Here is a 16649-nt window from a genome sequence, read left to right as displayed (position 1 = left end):
GTGCCCTGGGACAGACCCCCGTGCTCTTGGACAGTCCCTCCGTGCCCTGGGACAGACCCTCCATGCCCTGGGACAGACCCCCTGTGCTCTTGGACAGACCCTCCGTGCCCTGGGACAGACCCTCCGTGCCCTGGGACAGACTCTCCCTCCTCTGGGACAGACCTTTGGTTCCTTGGCCATCCCTCAGGATGCTCCCCCTGTCACTTTATGCTCCCCTTCCCCAGCCCGGGTCCCTTCATTCATGCACGGTGTGGAAGTTGTTCTGCTCCCACTCTCTGTGTGTCTGTATCCACTTTTAAAGATGCCAACTGGGCATGTGACCACCAAGCAAATGCCAGAGCCTGGTGGCTTTACGCCCCAAGCCTGGGGATATTTGTAGGGTTTTTTCAGGGCAGCTGCTGCAAGCCCCTCTCTTTATCCTCTGGCATTGAGTCCAGGGGGGATCTGGTGAGTTGGAGGCTGAGGAATCAGAGTGGCTTCTTCAGGAGCTGTTTGCAGCCTGATGCTGCTCCAGCTGGCGATGATCTCCTTCGTGCCGTGCGTTTTGGGGGCACTGGGAGGGTTTATGCTCACGGATGTGCTGCCTCTCTCTCCTCTGCCCAGCAAGACGCTTTGTTCTCTGAGCAAGAGGCGAGCGGAGCGTTTCGCTCAGCAGTGTGAGGGTGCTGGGAGGATGGCAGGCAGGGAGGTGTTTTCCTGTCAGCTCTGCCAGCCTGAAGACCTGATGCAATAAGTCTTTGTGTGAGTAACCCTAATCTAGGCAAAGTGGGTGGACTAAAGCCAGCAGGGCTGGAAGACTTGGTGGGCAAATACACCCTTTGGAGCTGGTCACCACAAGGAGGGTGGAACAGGAAATAGAGGTGAGTAGAGAGCTGAGCCTTGGTGGCAGAAACATCTCGGAAGGGCTGGGTCCTTGCTGCTGACTCCCCAGAGTGTGAGCTGCTTTGTGGAAAGGAATTGGGAGGATCCTCATGAACCTCGAGGACCAGGTTTGAACCTCCTGGCAACACACCTGAACCTCGCTGGAAAAGCTGGAGTTGCAAGCACAGCCCAGGTGTGCTCAGTTCTGATCCTGCTCCCCTCTCACCTGCATCAGCCTCCTCGAGCCAGCCCAGGTACTGGGGCCTCTGATAACTCTGTGCTTCTCTGGAGTCAGAAAATTATTTATTATCAGCCAGAAATAGCCTTCCACCGAACCCTGTTGGGGGCAGGGAATGGAGAGATGGGAGGAGGAAGGCTGGGAACAAAAGCTCGGGGCATGTGGAAAGGAGTTGTTTTGAAGAACGCAGTCAGTGCAGGATGTTTTCCTGTAGCTGCCTTGGGGAAATGCTGCATTTGCTTTGGTTACAGCTGTGTGATAGCTTGGGGCATACGCTTTCTGGTGATGTGTGCTTTTCTTTCCCTGCTGTTGCTGCTGGAACATCCTGACTGGGATAAAGTGGAGGGACGGAGTAAGAGTATCTAGTGAGGCTTCCAAGTGTCCCCAGATTTCATCTTCCTGTGGTGTAGGCAGCCCCTAGCCCCTGCCTTGGGCAGACACATGGTCCTGGAGCTGCTCTCTAAGAGCCAACGCTGTCCCCAACCCTCAGGGGATGGAGTTTGCCAGCAGCCTGCCTCTGCTGGCACTGTTGGCATGTGCCCTGCCGTTCCCAGGACCTGCTTGGTCAGGAGCACAGTCGGTATCTCTTGCAGGGGCTGCAGACACTGCCCTGGTGCAGTGTGAGGGTGAGCAGAGCCGTCCGGCTGCTGTGACGCTTCTGTCTCCCTGCTGCCCTGGGAGCTCCAGCTGAAGGGAGCTGAGATCCTGAGGATCAACAAGTTGTGTCCTGGGGACATCCTTGCTCCCGGGGTCTGTGCTGGGGGACAGCAAGGGGTTCATGCTGGTTGCTGACAAGCTGCTGCTTATCAGGGTTAGACAGCTCCAGTGTGTGGCCGGTCTGTGCTGTAGGAGGGGCCCTGGACCCCAGGAGCTGGGGATTCCAGTGTGGAAAAATCCTTTTCGGATTCAGCTGCTGGAGCTGAGCTGTGGATGAGATGCTCTTTGCCTTCGGGGGATACATCAGCTGCACAGCCCTTGGCAGTCCTTGATTCTGCTCCTCTTCCAGTGATCCCCCTCCCTCACCCCAAAGCATCGGGATTTTGCGGTGCTGGAGCAGCCTCCAGCTGCCCCACGATTTCCCAGTCTGCCCAGTTGTGTACTGCAATTGCAGCAGCTTTGCTTGCCTTTCAGCAGTCTCAGTGTGGTGCATGAAGAGTCTGGGAGGAACAACTTCTGCTCCTGTTACTCTTGGTGGAAAGAGTTTCCCCCTGACTTCAGTGGAAAGCCCTGCCCGGGGGGAGCTGCCCGGAGCTCTCGCGCCGCCGTAAATCAGGGCTCGTTCTCCGGGAGCCGTCGGCGTGCTGGGAACATAATTCCAGGTTAATTGATGGAACAGCAATGCTTGCAGCCTCCTGTCCGGGTTCAGGGCTGCCAGCTCTCATAAGGAACTCTTTATGTGAGAACCTTGGCTGGTGTTCAAGGCAGGGTGGGGGGATAGAAGGAAAGGTAAATTTTCTGGTGCAGTGGAGTCGCCTGGCATTTGAAAAAGAGCTCCTGGCAGGATGCAAAACCCACAAAACAGTGTGAAAAAAAAAAGAATTGAATACTTCCCCACCCTTTCTGCTCCTGAAATCTTACAGTTTGTCTTTTAAACCTCTGTAAAATATTTGTTGAAGGACCTGAGTCATCACTTTTTGCTGCTTGGGCTCAGTTTCCTGGCTGCTGGCTTTGCAAGGTTACTTGTTTGGATCATGGGAGCAGGGGAAAAACTAATTCTCAGGAACTCAGGTGAGTTTGGAGATCATAACATTGTTGTTAAAATGCCAGAAAAACAAACGAGTGTAGAATTCAGCAAGAAGGGCTCCAATTTTATTTGTCTGCTGGTTTTGCTAAGGCCTTGTGTTTGGGAGCTGTCATATTTTCTGCCTGTAGCCAGCAGGAAAAATCTTGTGTCTAAAATAGTCGCCTTCCTCCCAGCCCTGGATTTTCCATCATCACGTGATTCTAGAAGCTGAGGATTTAGGAAGAAACATCAGCTGTCATGAGTCTGATTTTAAAAATGATACAAGCTGGGAATACAAGTTTTGCTATTAAACCAGTCCAGTGCTGTGCAATCATTTAAACCCAGTCTGATATTCCCTCGAGCGGTGTCTAAAGCTGTTGAGAAGGGGTCGAGAATTAGTCAGACGTCATTCTCACAAACCACAGCATTTTTGTCTCGCTGGCACACAATTCTGTCTCAGGGTGAAGCTTCACACATCAAGTGGCAGCATCTCTCTGCTGCAAAGCAGGCCAAAAAAATTAAAATTCTGTGGGAAAATGTTGGATCTTAGTGATGAAAATCCCATCTGTGAGGGGGAAGGGATGGGGGGCTCTGAGTGGTGAGGTGGAAGGGAGGGGGAAAGGTGGCTCCAGCCGTGGGGACAGCAGTGCTCTGCATGACTTGTTGGTGTCCCCATGCAAATGAGCATTGCACATAAAGATCTATGAATTAATATTTATTTATCTTATCTGCTCTGAAGCACTGGTTGCTTTAGGGATGAAATAGTGCATGGGATGGAGGGACCCACACAGCTGCCTGCTGCTGGGGCTGTTCTGGCTGCCATGAGGTTAGGCTGACACGCAGTGAGGTCCAAAAGCAGTTAAAGATATTTCTGATCACATAAATGATGATTTTTTTTTCTTCCCCTCTCACGTGGGATAGATGATGTTGGCTGGGAATAGGAATCCAATTAAGATTCAGAAAGCCAGCATTTTTGTTTCCAATGGCATAGGAAAGTGGTTAATAAGTTAAACAGCCTATTATGTGCATGGTGTATAGTTGGGATGTGGGAGGCTCCCTCTGCACCTGCAAGGGAGCCCTGCTGGCTGGGTGTCCTTTGCAGCCCAGCCACTCTCCCCACAGCCCCGATCCTTTACATTCCATAGGCCTGCCTTTAATTAAGTCCACTTTTTCCTCCAAATCCAGTTTTGAAACAGATCTATCCCCCCTCCAGTGTTCCCAGCTTTCATATGGCTGCTGTAGGATGGGGCAGGGAATTTTTAATACTGGTAGCTAAAATATGCCCCAAACCCTGAGAGTGCCTTGTCCTCCCTTGCTGCATCTCCTGTTTGTCCCGCCCGGAGCAGGTGTCTGACGAGCATCGCTGCCCTGGGGAGGCAGGAGATTTGTGTTTGGCATTTCTCTCTTTCAGACAGAGGCTCCCACGGGTGCTGCCGTGGCTGCTCCCGCAGGACTGAGCCTCCCAGCCCCCGTGGAACGGGCAGCGTGGATTTCTGCCTGGGAACGGGGTGGCCGCAGAGCCGGCACACGAACCTTTCCTCGGGTCCGCCTTGCAGGGCGGCTGTGTGCAGGGTTTGATGTGAGCGCCACGATTCACGGTGACATCACGATGTTTTCTGCCCTGAATCACAGATTTCCCTAAACTGAGCCCCAGAGGAAACTCGTAGTCAAGCGAAAATGTGCAACCCTTCTCGGCGTATCTGAGCCGAATACGTGCGTGCCAGCGGAGACGGGCATGGGCTCTGTCCGTGCGGCTCGGCATCGCTGTGTCCCGAGCAGGGGCGGCTCTGCGTTCTCACCTCGCCCTGCTCCTTCTGTGCCCTTTCTCCTGCCTGAGCAGCGAGCCTGGAAGGCACCCATGGGTGTGTGAGCAGGGCCGGCAGGGCTGGCACCAGGGTGGGCTGTGCCCCTGCACACGCACCCTGTGCAGCTGGCTGGCAGCAGAGCCCCTCTGTTTCCTGCCCGGTTTTGAGGAAGGACGTTTTCCCGTGGTGTTTTTTGGGTTTTTTTTTTTTTTTTTTTTTTTTTTTTTTTTTTTTGTTGGTTTGGGTTTTTTTTGTTTATTTTTTTCCCTTCACTTTGAGACTTTCTGAGCACGCCCCCAGCCCCTGCAGCTCCTCCCGGGCCGTGTCACCAGTGGCGCTCTCTGTCCCCGCGTCACCGGGGGTGTGGAGGAGCGGGTTTTGCTTTCGTTTGCCGGCCTGGAGCCCTCGGCTCTGCGACGACGCTGAGGATTGCGGAAACACCTCAGTCCTTGTGATTTCCCGTGGTGAGTAGGTTTAGATATTAGATATTTCGGGGGACATTTTCAGACTTCATCCGTAGAGGGTTGGAGAACAAATTTGCTCTTTGGTCCCCAGTGCCAGGGCAGGCTCTGCCTGTGCTGCCTCCATGCCAGAAGCACATTAAGGTGTTCGGTTTTCCTCTCCCCTCCCTGGCTTGCTGAGGTTTCCAGTTTTAGTGTCTCTGGGGTGTGAGCCCCTCCCTGAGGAGCTGGGTCCATCCTCGGCTCCTGGAGCAGTGGTGGGGCAGTGGCCGTGCCCCTGCTGTTGCACAGGGACTTTCCCCCCACAGGGACGCTGGCACTGCGGCTTTTGCCTTTCCCGGCAGCTCACCTCAGCTACAGGATGGCTGCTGGGACAGAGCAGCCCAGGTCCTTCCAGCTCCTGCCCAGATGGAGGAAGCAGCCAGGGTGGCAGGTTTGGTGGTCACGGGGGGACCCTTGGGATGGTGGCCAGGGCTGTGTGCTGGGAGCAGGGGTACAGGGCAGGAGGAGTCACTCCCACCCTGCCATCCTCCAGTGTGAGCCAGGCTCCTCGCTAATGCCACTGCCTGCTGGAGCCCAGCAGCTGCTGTGCCACCTGAGGGGGTGGCAGAGAGGCTGCTGGAGGTGGTGGATCCCTGCTTGACATCAGCAGTGGCTGTCTCAGCTCTGTCCTGGGCACAGGAAAGTGCTCTGGAATTGCTTTTCAGGTGATGATATTTTCAAAATGACATGCGCCACTTTGGGGATGTCCAGCTCTGGTGCCACAGGGTTTGCCTCGGAGTTTTCTTGTGATTTGCGACTCCCAGGTTACCTCAGGTGACTTCTCAGGGCTCTGCTGATCCTCAGCCCCTGGAGAAGCTTTGCTGGGTGCTGCCCATGTGCTGGTTGGTGCAGCCTCTTGGGGTTTCAGCAAGGTGGGTGCTGCTCTCACTGGCGCCAAACCTGCACAGACCTGGTGGGTGACAGCTTTTCTGGGGACAGCAGGGGCCTGAGAGGAGCTGGCACTGTGGGTGGGGATGGCCCAAGTGTGAACTGGAGAAGGAGTCGCTGTCACAGCAGTGGCCACCAGCCTTTGAGAGGGAATTTTGCAGTGCTGCTGTGAGAAGCTCAGCTGTCCGCACGAGCAGCATTGTCTGTTGCAGCCCATTAGGGACAGTTTCCATCAGGAAGGGTTCATTGGAGATACCACTTTATTAGGTTGTCCTGAAACACTGTCTCTCTGTATCAGGCACCAAAGTATCTCAGTACAGTCCCCTTGGCTTCCAGCAGGCAGGACTGTGGGACTTGTGTGTCAGGCTGGAAACAAGAGCCTTGCCTGGACATCTCTCTCTGCTGGGTCTCCCCGAAATCTCTGTGAATTTGGGAGAATTTGTGCTCAGTCCCAGCTGTGCTGCCTGTGCTGGGATGCTCAGAGGCAGTTTTCAGCCTTTCCCTGCCCAATGGGAGAGATGAAGGCCCTCTGGCAGCAGCAGGTACCCACGGAGCATCTACAGGGATGTGCCAAGCACCCCCTTTCTGCCTCCCAGCCTGCTCACCTGTGGCAGAGTCATTTGCTGGGGGACCAGCAGCAAGGTGCTGTGTACATGACTAATTGCACCTGTGTGCAGAAGGCAACGAGGCTGCTGAAAGGACCAGGTGCAAGCTGTGAATCCACTGAACTGCCTGAGTGGGACTGAGGGGCAAACGTTTTTACTTCGTGAAAGAATGCTGGAGGAATGCTCTGTTTGTCAGCAGGGGAGGGGAAAGTGACCGCAGTGAGTTGTGGTGCTGTGGGGAGCTGCCTCGGGTGTCCATTGCAGTGCATCCCAGCTTTTCCTGGCGTCTCCAACTCCATGTGTCCTGGGTTTCAGCTTTTCTGCTGCTCTGGGCAACCAGTTTCTGTATTCTCACACTCCTCTCTTGCTTCAATCTGATGACAACCTGTTTTCACCTGCCCTTAATCCTCCCTCAGGTGCTGCTGCTCAGCCTGTGTGTCTCACTGCCTGTGAGCTCAGAGATGTGATTTATAACAACCCCAATTTACGTGTTTGATACTCCTCTCTCATTTTTGCCTTCCTGGAAGGAATTTTGCTTCCACAATTGCAATAGGCTGTAGTGGGACAGCCTTAGTGGGGAAACAGTCACAGGTGGCTTTGTGGGCTCTTACAGAAATCATGGATCATCCAAAGAGGGATCTCCTGTTCCCTGGGATGGGCACAGCAGAATTTGGCATGGTATCACTGCTGGGTGTCAGTATTTCTGTGCCTGTTCCAAATATGCCTGGTATTGTCCATGAAAAGAAATTATTTCTTTAATGAGAGATCACTGAATTTAGAGCACTATTACGATTGAGCCCCCCATGTTTTACCTAAAGCACAGGTTTATTTTTTCTCCTCTGATTTTTCTTGTTAAAGCTTAACACGTAACTTTTAGCCTGAGGAACTGCTGTTCGTGGGGCTGCTCTTCTGCGGAGGGAAGGGGGACCTCTTCAGTCACGAGTTACTTTGCAAAACAGACACCTCCTTCCCCTCTTTCCTTTTCAGAAAAGAGAGGAAGTAAAGCTCCCAGGTTTTTCTGCTGACCCTTTTACACTTTGTAAAAGTGATTTTGCTCTCTGCTGTAAAGATTGGGGTGCCATGGGATGAGGCTCTGCTCTGGGACTGCTAGATATTCTTAGAGCTTCAGGGGAGCCCCAGGGCTTGTGTGTGCCCCCAGCCAGCAAAACCCTTCTCTGTGGGTTGTTGTGGACATGAAAGAGCTTGGAAGTGACCAGGCCATGGAGAAAAAGGTACTTGAAAATTGTAAGCACAAAAATGTTCAGTTCAGAAGGTCCTGGAAGCTGGAGCCCAAAAAGGACTTGGTGACCGTGTCCCCTGCATTCTGGTCCTGCTCTTGTGGCACCTCTTGATAGCAGATGGGACTCTGGGGCAGCCAAATCTTCAGGCTTGTCCCTGGGACCCCTCATTGGTAACCTGGCCATGTTCCCCTGGGAGCCAACGTGTCTGCGTGCTCGGCACGGAGCACCAGGTGAAGGTTTGGCTGCAGATGCTGAGCGAGTCACAGGACTTTGTTCAGGGCAGCCAGTGTGGGGAGAGGAGAACAAAAACAGGAGGAGAGATTGGAATACAGATGATGGCATGCCAACTCTTTAGGTGCCAGCTCAAATACGTCCTGAATTAAAAGCTTTTGTGGGGTGTTAGAGTGCTGCTGGCTCGCTGATGTGAAGCCTCTGAGCTGATGCTGAGGCAGCAGGGGCTGAACCCACACTTGGCCCTGTGGAAGATCTGGATCCATGCTGGTGTAGCAAGAGGAAGGTGCTGGATCCATGCCAGTGCAGTGGCAGGAGAGTTGGCTTTACCAGTGTTTGCTCTGGCTGGTGCTGGCCATCTCCTCATCCCAGTGCCTGTCCTGACTGTGCACACCCTGGGGAGCCAGACAGGCTGAGCTCAGGGGCTGGGGTATGGGTGATGTGCTGTGCACCAAGAGGATGTTTTGGTGTCCGCCAGTCCTGGGAAAAAAGGTTTTTCCACTGAGTCACTTGCTGCCTCTGCTTTTTATGAGGCAGCGCTGAGATCTGGGAGAAGGGGAGATGGAAAAACCCCGCCCAGATCTCCCTACTCCGGCCGGACCAGGTCCATGCTAGCACAGCTGCCCTGTGCTAGCTTTTCAGAGGGAGTAGTAGACAGACAGCAGCATAAATAGAACAGGCTTGGCTATTTTGGGACATTGATTACATGATCAGTGCATTAAAGAAAAATAATTAAGTAAAATCTTCACTTTAGCTGCAGCTGGCAACATGGCCTTGGGTGGAGCAGAGGCAGGGATGGACACCTTGGAGCTGGTCCCCCGGCCATGGTGGATGAACTTTTACTTCTCCACGTGTTCCTCTTTGAAGCTGCAGTAGATGGAAGGTTTCCGATGTGTACCTCCGTTCTGGTGTGACAGTGCCACCATTCTGGCATTGTGCTGCTGTGCACAGGAGGTGATGGCACCAGACAGGCTTGGTCTAGGCAAGGGGTAGCCCCACTTGGGAAAGGAACGTGGGTGCTGTTTTGGTGATGTTCACAAGTGTCTGTAGCCAGGGACGGGGTTTTCTTTCTTCTGGAGAAGTTTCTGTGTTCTTCTGGAGCTGGGATGGTACCACTCTTTCCCTGAGCAGCAGTCTGGGGTTAAGAGCTTGTGTTTACTGATGGGGGTTAAAACCAGGCTTGTTTCTGGTGACTTAGTGCCAAGCAGAGATCTTGGCAGGCAGGAGAAGAAGGCTCCAAACCTTGGGAGCTGGAGCTGTTTTCTGCTCAGAATTCCTTGCAGCAGGGCTGAGCACTCAGGATAGCTGGTGGTGAGCCCAGAGCTCCTTCTCCCACAGCCCTGCTGGGATCACCCTATCCCTGCCCTCTGTCCCCATTCCAGCTTGGAAGCTGAGCTGCAAGGGAAAAGGGCAGCAGCCCAGCTCCTGGCAGCACAAGGGCTTGTAAATACTCATACCCAGGCAAAACAAATAGATAATATTAATTGGGGTTTCAATGCCAAATAGAAGCAGATGGTTTATCAAGGTAGAGGAAGGCAATGTCTGAGGGCTTCAGATAAAGTGGATGAGCTAGGAACCACTCTTGTAAAAGAAGACAAAAATATTGAAGCAGCTGCTGAGAAGGGCTCACTCTCCTCTAGCAACCATAGCCACAAAAGTTTGTTAGTATAAATTAATCTGAAAATGCTTTTTTTCTTTTTTTTCTCCCCTTTCTTCTCCATTGAAGACCACTGGTGATTCATGACAAGTAAAATATATATCAGAAGTCAAGACTGTCCTGTGGGATGGGGTTTTGCACTAATAATGGTATAAAAGATATTTATCTCTGCAAAATGGCTTTGGTAGCAGACTCTTGATAAGATTTTAAATGGATTTTTAGTCAGGGCCCTGTAAATCGTGCTCCAGGTCATGCAGTGCCTGTCACGTGTGCCTTCACTGCTCTGAAACAGCTATTGCCACTTTTTAACTGCTGCCAGAGCCACTGTTCTGTGCTGGCCTCGGCAGTTGGGTGGAGATGGGGCTGACTGAGGACTGGAGCTGCCCTGCATCCCACTCATCCTTACAGTCCCCCCCTTTCCCTAGGATGATTTGCAGAGCAGAGCTCAAGTTTGCCCCTCGTAGCTTAGGTCTGTGGTCTGTTGCCTGGGGACAGCCGGACAGCAGTCAGGTTTGTGCTGGAAGAGGGTGTGGGTGTGTGGCTTCTCAGCGCAAACAGAGGCCCAGCATGCTGGAAGAAAAGGTTGGGGAGTACCCTCCCCCTTGAAGGAGTAAGATGTTACCTTTCCTTGAAAATCTGTTATTTATGGAGCAAACTCAGAGCTGGTCATGGGTGCTCTGCTGGGCCTCCACTCAGGACACCTGGGAGATGGAGCCAGGAAGGCCTCATGGCTTAGATCACGCGTGTAACGTAGAGCGAGAGGTTCTGCCCGCGGCCACGCTGAGTGTGCCCAGCTCAGCAGGGCTGACAGAAGCTTTGCTGCCTGCCGGCACTGAGGCTTCTCCCTGTGCTGTCCCACAGAGTGCCTGGAGCTGCAGCCCGCGGGGCCCATGGCGTACACCCTGCCTCCCACGCCGGCGGGGCCCGTCGGCTCCCAGTACTGTGTCTGCAAAGTCGAGCTGTCCATCTGCGGCCAAAACCTTCTGGACAGGGATGTCACCTCCAAATCCGACCCTTTCTGTGTCCTCTTCATGGAAGTCAACGGGAAGTGGGTGGAGGTAAGTCGTGCTGTTGTGTGGATTTATTCCTCCCGTGGCTTGCTCTTGCTGGTGTCTCTGCTTGTGCCTCCCTGAGCAGAAGTGGAAGCTTTCCTGGTGCTCCTGTGTGGCACCAGTGTTTGAATTGTTCTGCGTCACAACTGGTCCTTCCCCCATCGGTGCTTTGTGCTTGGCATTGGCTTTAACTGCAAATTCTGTTTTCTACCTGCAGCTGTAGATGGTTGGTCTGGGAGGGAGCAGGGTAGGCAGAGTATGGATATGCGATGGATACAGGCGCCCACATTGGGTGCAGCAGAAAATGAGCATAGAGGGATTTAAATCATGTAAACCAACCAAAAATTTTCCCACTTCCTGGGAAATTAGGTGGCCTCATTCAGGTACTTGGCCAAGGAGCTGGTGAATCACCAACACCACCTCAGGTGTCCAGCAGCTGATCTCACGTTTAGCAGGGAGAGTGTAGGGGAAAACCTCACTTTGCCACAGTCTGCAATTAACTTTTTTCAACAGCCAAGATGAGACTAATGAGCTTTCCGGCCTTGATAGGTGTCATCTCTGACCTAATTGTGCTTTTCAGGAATTTTCCCTTCTGTCAGTAATGTCTCAGTCCAGCACTTTTGATCCCGAAGCTTTCTATGCGATACAAATGTTTGATGCTTTGAGGTTTTTGTTTTTCTTTTCTTCTGCTATTTTTAGCTTCTTTCTAATTGGCACAGTAGGCACTGGACTGAGCCTTGAGCAGCAGCTTGCTCATGCTCTGCTGCCATGGTGTCAGCAGGGCTGGAATGGGCTGGCACAGGGTGTGGTGTGCTTGTGCCTCTGAGCTCTGCTCAGTGGCACCTCGGGGACACTGCTGGCATTGACTCACACGTGTCAGGGGAGGTCTGTGGGTTTGGCTCGTGGCTGGGTGCCAGGCAGGGTCAGGACAGGTGGGATTGCCCACAGGAACCTCGCTGGATGGGATGTTTGATGGACTCTTGGCAGCTGCTGCCACATGGTTCACAGCTACCCCCTTGTTCTCTGTGATTTTGGCCACACAGATGTGCCCCTTGCCCTGAGGGGAACCTCTCCTGTCTGAAAGTGGTGGCTTTAATAACACAGCCGAAGTGTAGGGGATGGATGGGGACAGAAAAGCCCATTGGAACCCATCCCACTCCACTGCCCCTTTGTCCTCCACACCAGATCAGGGACATGTCCCAAGCCTTGGACCTGGTTGTGGTGGTGGGTCTCCTCCTTTGGCACCAGCCCTGGTGCCAGTTCTGAGCTGGGCAGTGGGACTGTGGCACCAGCTGATGCCAGCAGGAAGATTTCTGCTCACTGTTCTTTCTAGCTGTAACATTTGTTCCCAAATACAATTCTTTTGTCTCTCTGAGCTTAATAGGAATTAAAAATCTTTGTGAATCAGCCTTGGAGGAGTGGGGGAGGGAGGGACAATAAACCACAGGCTGGGAAGTGAAGATGGGTGATGTTTAAATGTTCTGCCCGGTGATGTCATCTCACAGAAGCCATGAAAGAGCTGACCTGTGGTGCCAGGAACAGGGACAAGGGACACATGACTCAGCCCTGCAGCTGCCTTTGTGCCACTGAGTCATCCAGGCAGCCCTGCACCTTCAGCATGAGCTTCCCTTGGCACTTCAGACAGCATCTCCCCATGTTGGAGCATGAAGCACCTCCACATGCTGGGCATGCTTGAAGGTCCCAGCTAAGCTCCCTCTGAGCACTGGAAGACTCTCCAGCTGCAGTCACTGAACACAAGGGCTGCTGCTGGAGATGATTTCCTGGTTTTGTGCTCAATTTGCAGAATTGTAGAATTGTGGAATGGTTCCTGTTGGAAGGGACCTAAAGATCACCTCGTTCCTACCCCCCTGCCATGGCCCTTGCTTGAAGCCACATCAGCCTGGCCTTGAACACTTCCAGCGACAGGGCAGCCACCTTCTCTGGGTAACCTGTGCCAGAGCCTCACCACCCTCACAGGGAAGAATTTCTTCCAAATAGCCAATCTAACCGTGCCCTCTGTCAGTTTGAAGCCATTCCCCCTCACCCTGTCACTCCATGCCATTGTGTGAAGTCCCTCTCCAGCTCTCCTGTAGTCCTTTCAGGTGTTCTAAGGTCTCCCCTCAGCCTTCTGTCTTCTGAGCAATCCCAAGGCTCTCAGCCTTTTCTCACAGGAGAGGCACTCCATCCCTCTAATTGTCTTTGTGGCCCTTTGAGGCTCTTGTCCAAACAATTTTTTTTAATTAGCCTGGCTGCCTCTTAAAAACCCTTGTGCTTTTCTGCTTTTTGATGGCAAAGGCCCTGTTCTTTCCAGGGACTGCAGATCTGAAGGGGATGGCAGGAGCTGCTGGCAGGTGAGGGATGGTGTGTGGAGAGGCCTCATGTGTGATGGTCACCAGCAAGGTGACTTGTGCTCACCAAACCAAAGATCAAACCTTGTGCAGCTGTCAGCTGGGGACATTGTTGTGCTTCACACTGGCACTAGGCAGGAGATTAAACCGTTGAATCTGTGTGTTGAAGAAAGCCCCATCACTCCCAAGTTTGCCTCAAGCTGGCTGGGATTTTCATACCTTTCCTTCAGCCACCTCTTCCAGAACAGAGCTGGAGATGGGACCTCAAGTTATCTCCTTCAGACTGGGGTCTGGGTGTGAAAAGTCCTGGTCCCTGGCTTCCCAGTCGTTCAAAGGATGTGGAAGAACCTAAATTCCATCTCTGCTGCCTGTGCAGTCCCATCTCCTCAGCCTGAAGGGGGATTTGTGTATGTTGTGCTGCTGAAATAAAGCAGAGCTGTGGGTGCCCTCTGCTCCTGGTCCAGCTCACCCCTGGGCAGATGCTTGGCTCCTTGGGATGGCAGCAGAGAGGGGAGGATCCGAGTGAAGCTGTGTGGCCCTGGCCAGCTCACAGCCCACTGCTGTTGATGGGTTTGGTTCCCTGGGGTGCAGCAGGTGGCTATTCTGGGAACACAGCATTTACTTTACTGGTTTCTTGGCAATTAAGACAGGCTAAGCGAGCCATTGCAAAAAGCCCTGCGATCGTTGGGTGTATATATAGCAACCTCACCACATTTCCACTGAGCCCCTCCAAAACCTGCCTTCTGTGCTGAATGAGTTTCTTTGAAACTAAGGTATGTCTTTGCTTGCTTTTTTTTTTTTTTTTTTTTTTTTTTTTTGAGGCTTTTTTCTGCTCTGCTTATTCCTGGCTCGGCAGCTCTGGCAGGCATCCCACCGTCCCACAGGCTGGTGCTGCCCAGGGATGCCAGCTGCTTTCCAGAGAGGTCTTGCCCTGGATCTGGGATGCACAGGCAGCTCGGCCTTGCCCAGAACTGAGAGTCCTGGCTGCAAGACAAGGTGGAATGTCACCCGGGGTCATAGCATGGCCAGAGGCTTTGTGCTTCCCCACAGGGACATGGGATGGTCTTTCCAGACACCGAGGGCAGCAGCTTTTGATGAAATCACACTGGACAGTGCCTGTGTTTCCTTCTCTTTTAAAATCCGTGTTACCATATCCTGGGATAACGGGGTGATGTGGCAAAATGCCGTTGCTGTCATAACATCATAACACCTTCCACTAGTCCAGGTTGCTCAGAGCCTCATCCAGCCTGGCCTGGAACACTTCCAGGGATGAGGCAACCACAGCTTCTCTGGGCAACCTGTGCCAGTGACTCACCACCCTCACAGGCATGAATTTCTTCAGAACATCTAATCTACACCTGCCCTTTGTCAGTTTGAAGCCATTCCCCGTTGTCCTGTCACTCCAGACCTTTGTCCAAAGTCCCTGTCCAGCTCTCTTGGACCCCTTTACATGCTGGAAGGTGCTCTGAGGTCTCCCCAGAGCTTTATCTTCTCCAGGCTGAACAGTGATACCAACATGATACCATCTGCTGCTCTTCTGACAAAGCTCCTGCTTGCTTTGCAGGCTGGAGGATTCGCCCCCAGCTGTGGGTGTTCCTTGTTCAGCTCTCAGGCTCTGCTGCCCATGTCCTTCCTGCCCCTTTCAGCTTCGTAAGGATATTTTGCATGTTGGGCTCTAAACTTGCCCTTGTCTCCTGCCTTCCAGCATGTCTGGGGGGGAATATGGGTTCTGACATTAGAGTTTAGACTCTCCTTCCCCATGGACTTCCAGAAGTAAATACACCAGCTCTTCTCAGCCTCAGTTTCCCCAGTTTCTAACCCTTTGGCCAAAATCCTGGGAGTTTGTCTCTGTGCAAGCTCATGACAGGATCCCTGCTGGTGCTGCCACCCTTCCTGCAGTGTGAGTTATGGGGTCTGGAACCACAGTTCCATGACTGGAGGGCAGCATTCCAGCATCTCCATTGTGACTGTCCTCAGGGTGTTTCTTTGGCTCCCACAAGGCTTTCTGACCACCTGTGCCATGCAGTGTTGTGAACCCACACTTCCACCAGCTGCCTGCCAAGTTTCCTCTGCTCCTCTCCCTGCTCTGGGCTGTGGGATGCTGCAGAGAGCCGTGGTGCTTCCCCTCTGACAGGGGTTCCTCTGACAGGTTCCCCACATGCCTTCCAGTCTCCATCCTCCTCTCTGTGCCTGCCCTTCCAGTTCATCAGGGACATCATTGCTTCCAGCCCGCTTGCAACAGCTTGGGGTGACAATATCTGCTGAAGTTTTGTCTCTAGGCCCTTCCAGCCTCTTGTTGCTGCTAATGCTTGATGAAATCTATGAAAAAAGGGACTGTGGTGGTGGGTTTTTTAATCTTTTTATCTATGGAAGGCCAATAAAGCAGAAACCACATGCATGTTGTAGTTTGAGTTCTAGAGGGAAATGCTAGAGAGTTGTGTTCTGGCTCATGACACTTTTGTTTTGCTTGTCCTCGTTGCTGGCTGCACAGACTAGAAGAAACAAGTTTGGCACTATGTCTGTGATGGTCTGGTTGAGGATCAGAGGTGTGTGAGAGCCTCAGCTCATGGGAGAACAGGGCTTAGAAGCAAATGAAGCAATTCTGCCTTCAGTGATGCTCAAGTCCATGCTGAGCCTTGGCTGGGTGGGCACTTCCATCCTGGCTGTTGGGTGGGGAGGGTTGTTCATGCACCCCATCCTCGAGGAGGCAGCTCTGCATGATGTGCCATTGTGTGTTTAGATGGATCCCAGCTTGTGCACCTGGGTGTCACAGTCTGTGTTTAGGGACAGCTCTGCTGAGGGCTTGGGGTGCTCATTCTGGTGGTCACCATGGGGTTTCTGGGTGGCTCTGGCTGGATTCAGTTTCAGTGACAAAACTGTAAGATGCACTTGCCTGAATGCCTCTTTTTCTTTGCAGCTGGACAGGACAGAGACAGCTGTGAACAACCTCAACCCAGCTTTTGCCAAGAAGTTCATCATTGACTACCACTTTGAGGAAGTGCAGAAGCTCAAGTTTGCCCTGTTTGACCAGGACAAGTCGAGCACGCAGCTGTACGAGCACGACTTCCTGGGCGAGTTCTCCTGCACGCTGGGCACTGTGAGTCTGAGCTCCCTGCAGCAAGGGGGCCCCAAAACACATCAAGACACAGGGATGTGGTGAGATTGCAGCTGTTTGTCTTACCCCATGCAAAGTTTGCTGGTTCCTTCCTAGAAAGACAAATGTAATTTGCTTGTCACCCTTCAGCTGTTGAGGTTGAACTCTTGCACATTAGGGAATGTCTGCTTGCTCGAGTCTAAGCCAGTCATGGTGTGGGTTTCTGCTGGTGCTGGCCAAGGGACATCAGCTGGGAGCTTCTGGCTCTGTCTTCACCATGGGTTATAGTAAGGACCCTGATGACCAGTTTGGGCTTGGGAACCTTCCAGATATTTAAAGTTAGGATGCATGTAGTCTGCCTTTCCTTCTCTTTCTGAAAGGTTTGTCCATTGCTGTTGTGTAG

The 16649-nt window shown here is 52.7% G+C and overlaps 1 protein-coding gene across 4 annotated transcripts in view; it reads left to right on the top strand.

The window, feature by feature from the left end:
• Positions 1-16649, top strand: part of CPNE2 (copine 2) — a 42948-nt gene that overhangs the window by 583 nt on the left and 25716 nt on the right. The window contains exons 1-3 of one of the 4 annotated variants that reach the window (XM_038148272.1): positions 541-860; positions 10614-10810; positions 16070-16249. In XM_038148272.1, the coding sequence (XP_038004200.1) occupies positions 10643-10810; positions 16070-16249 (348 nt within the window). In that variant the 5' untranslated portion in view covers positions 541-860; positions 10614-10642. Of the gene's footprint in view, positions 1-540; positions 861-894; positions 1116-4906; positions 5092-10613; positions 10811-16069; positions 16250-16649 lie in introns of those variants that run through there. The other 3 variants (XM_038148274.1, XM_038148273.1, XM_038148271.1) reach the window with 3 other exon arrangements.

The sequence above is a fragment of the Motacilla alba genome, chromosome 11, assembly GCF_015832195.1.
Source record: "Motacilla alba alba isolate MOTALB_02 chromosome 11, Motacilla_alba_V1.0_pri, whole genome shotgun sequence".
NCBI lineage: Eukaryota > Metazoa > Chordata > Aves > Passeriformes > Motacillidae > Motacilla > Motacilla alba.
This window is presented reverse-complemented; position numbering and strand designations above follow the sequence as displayed.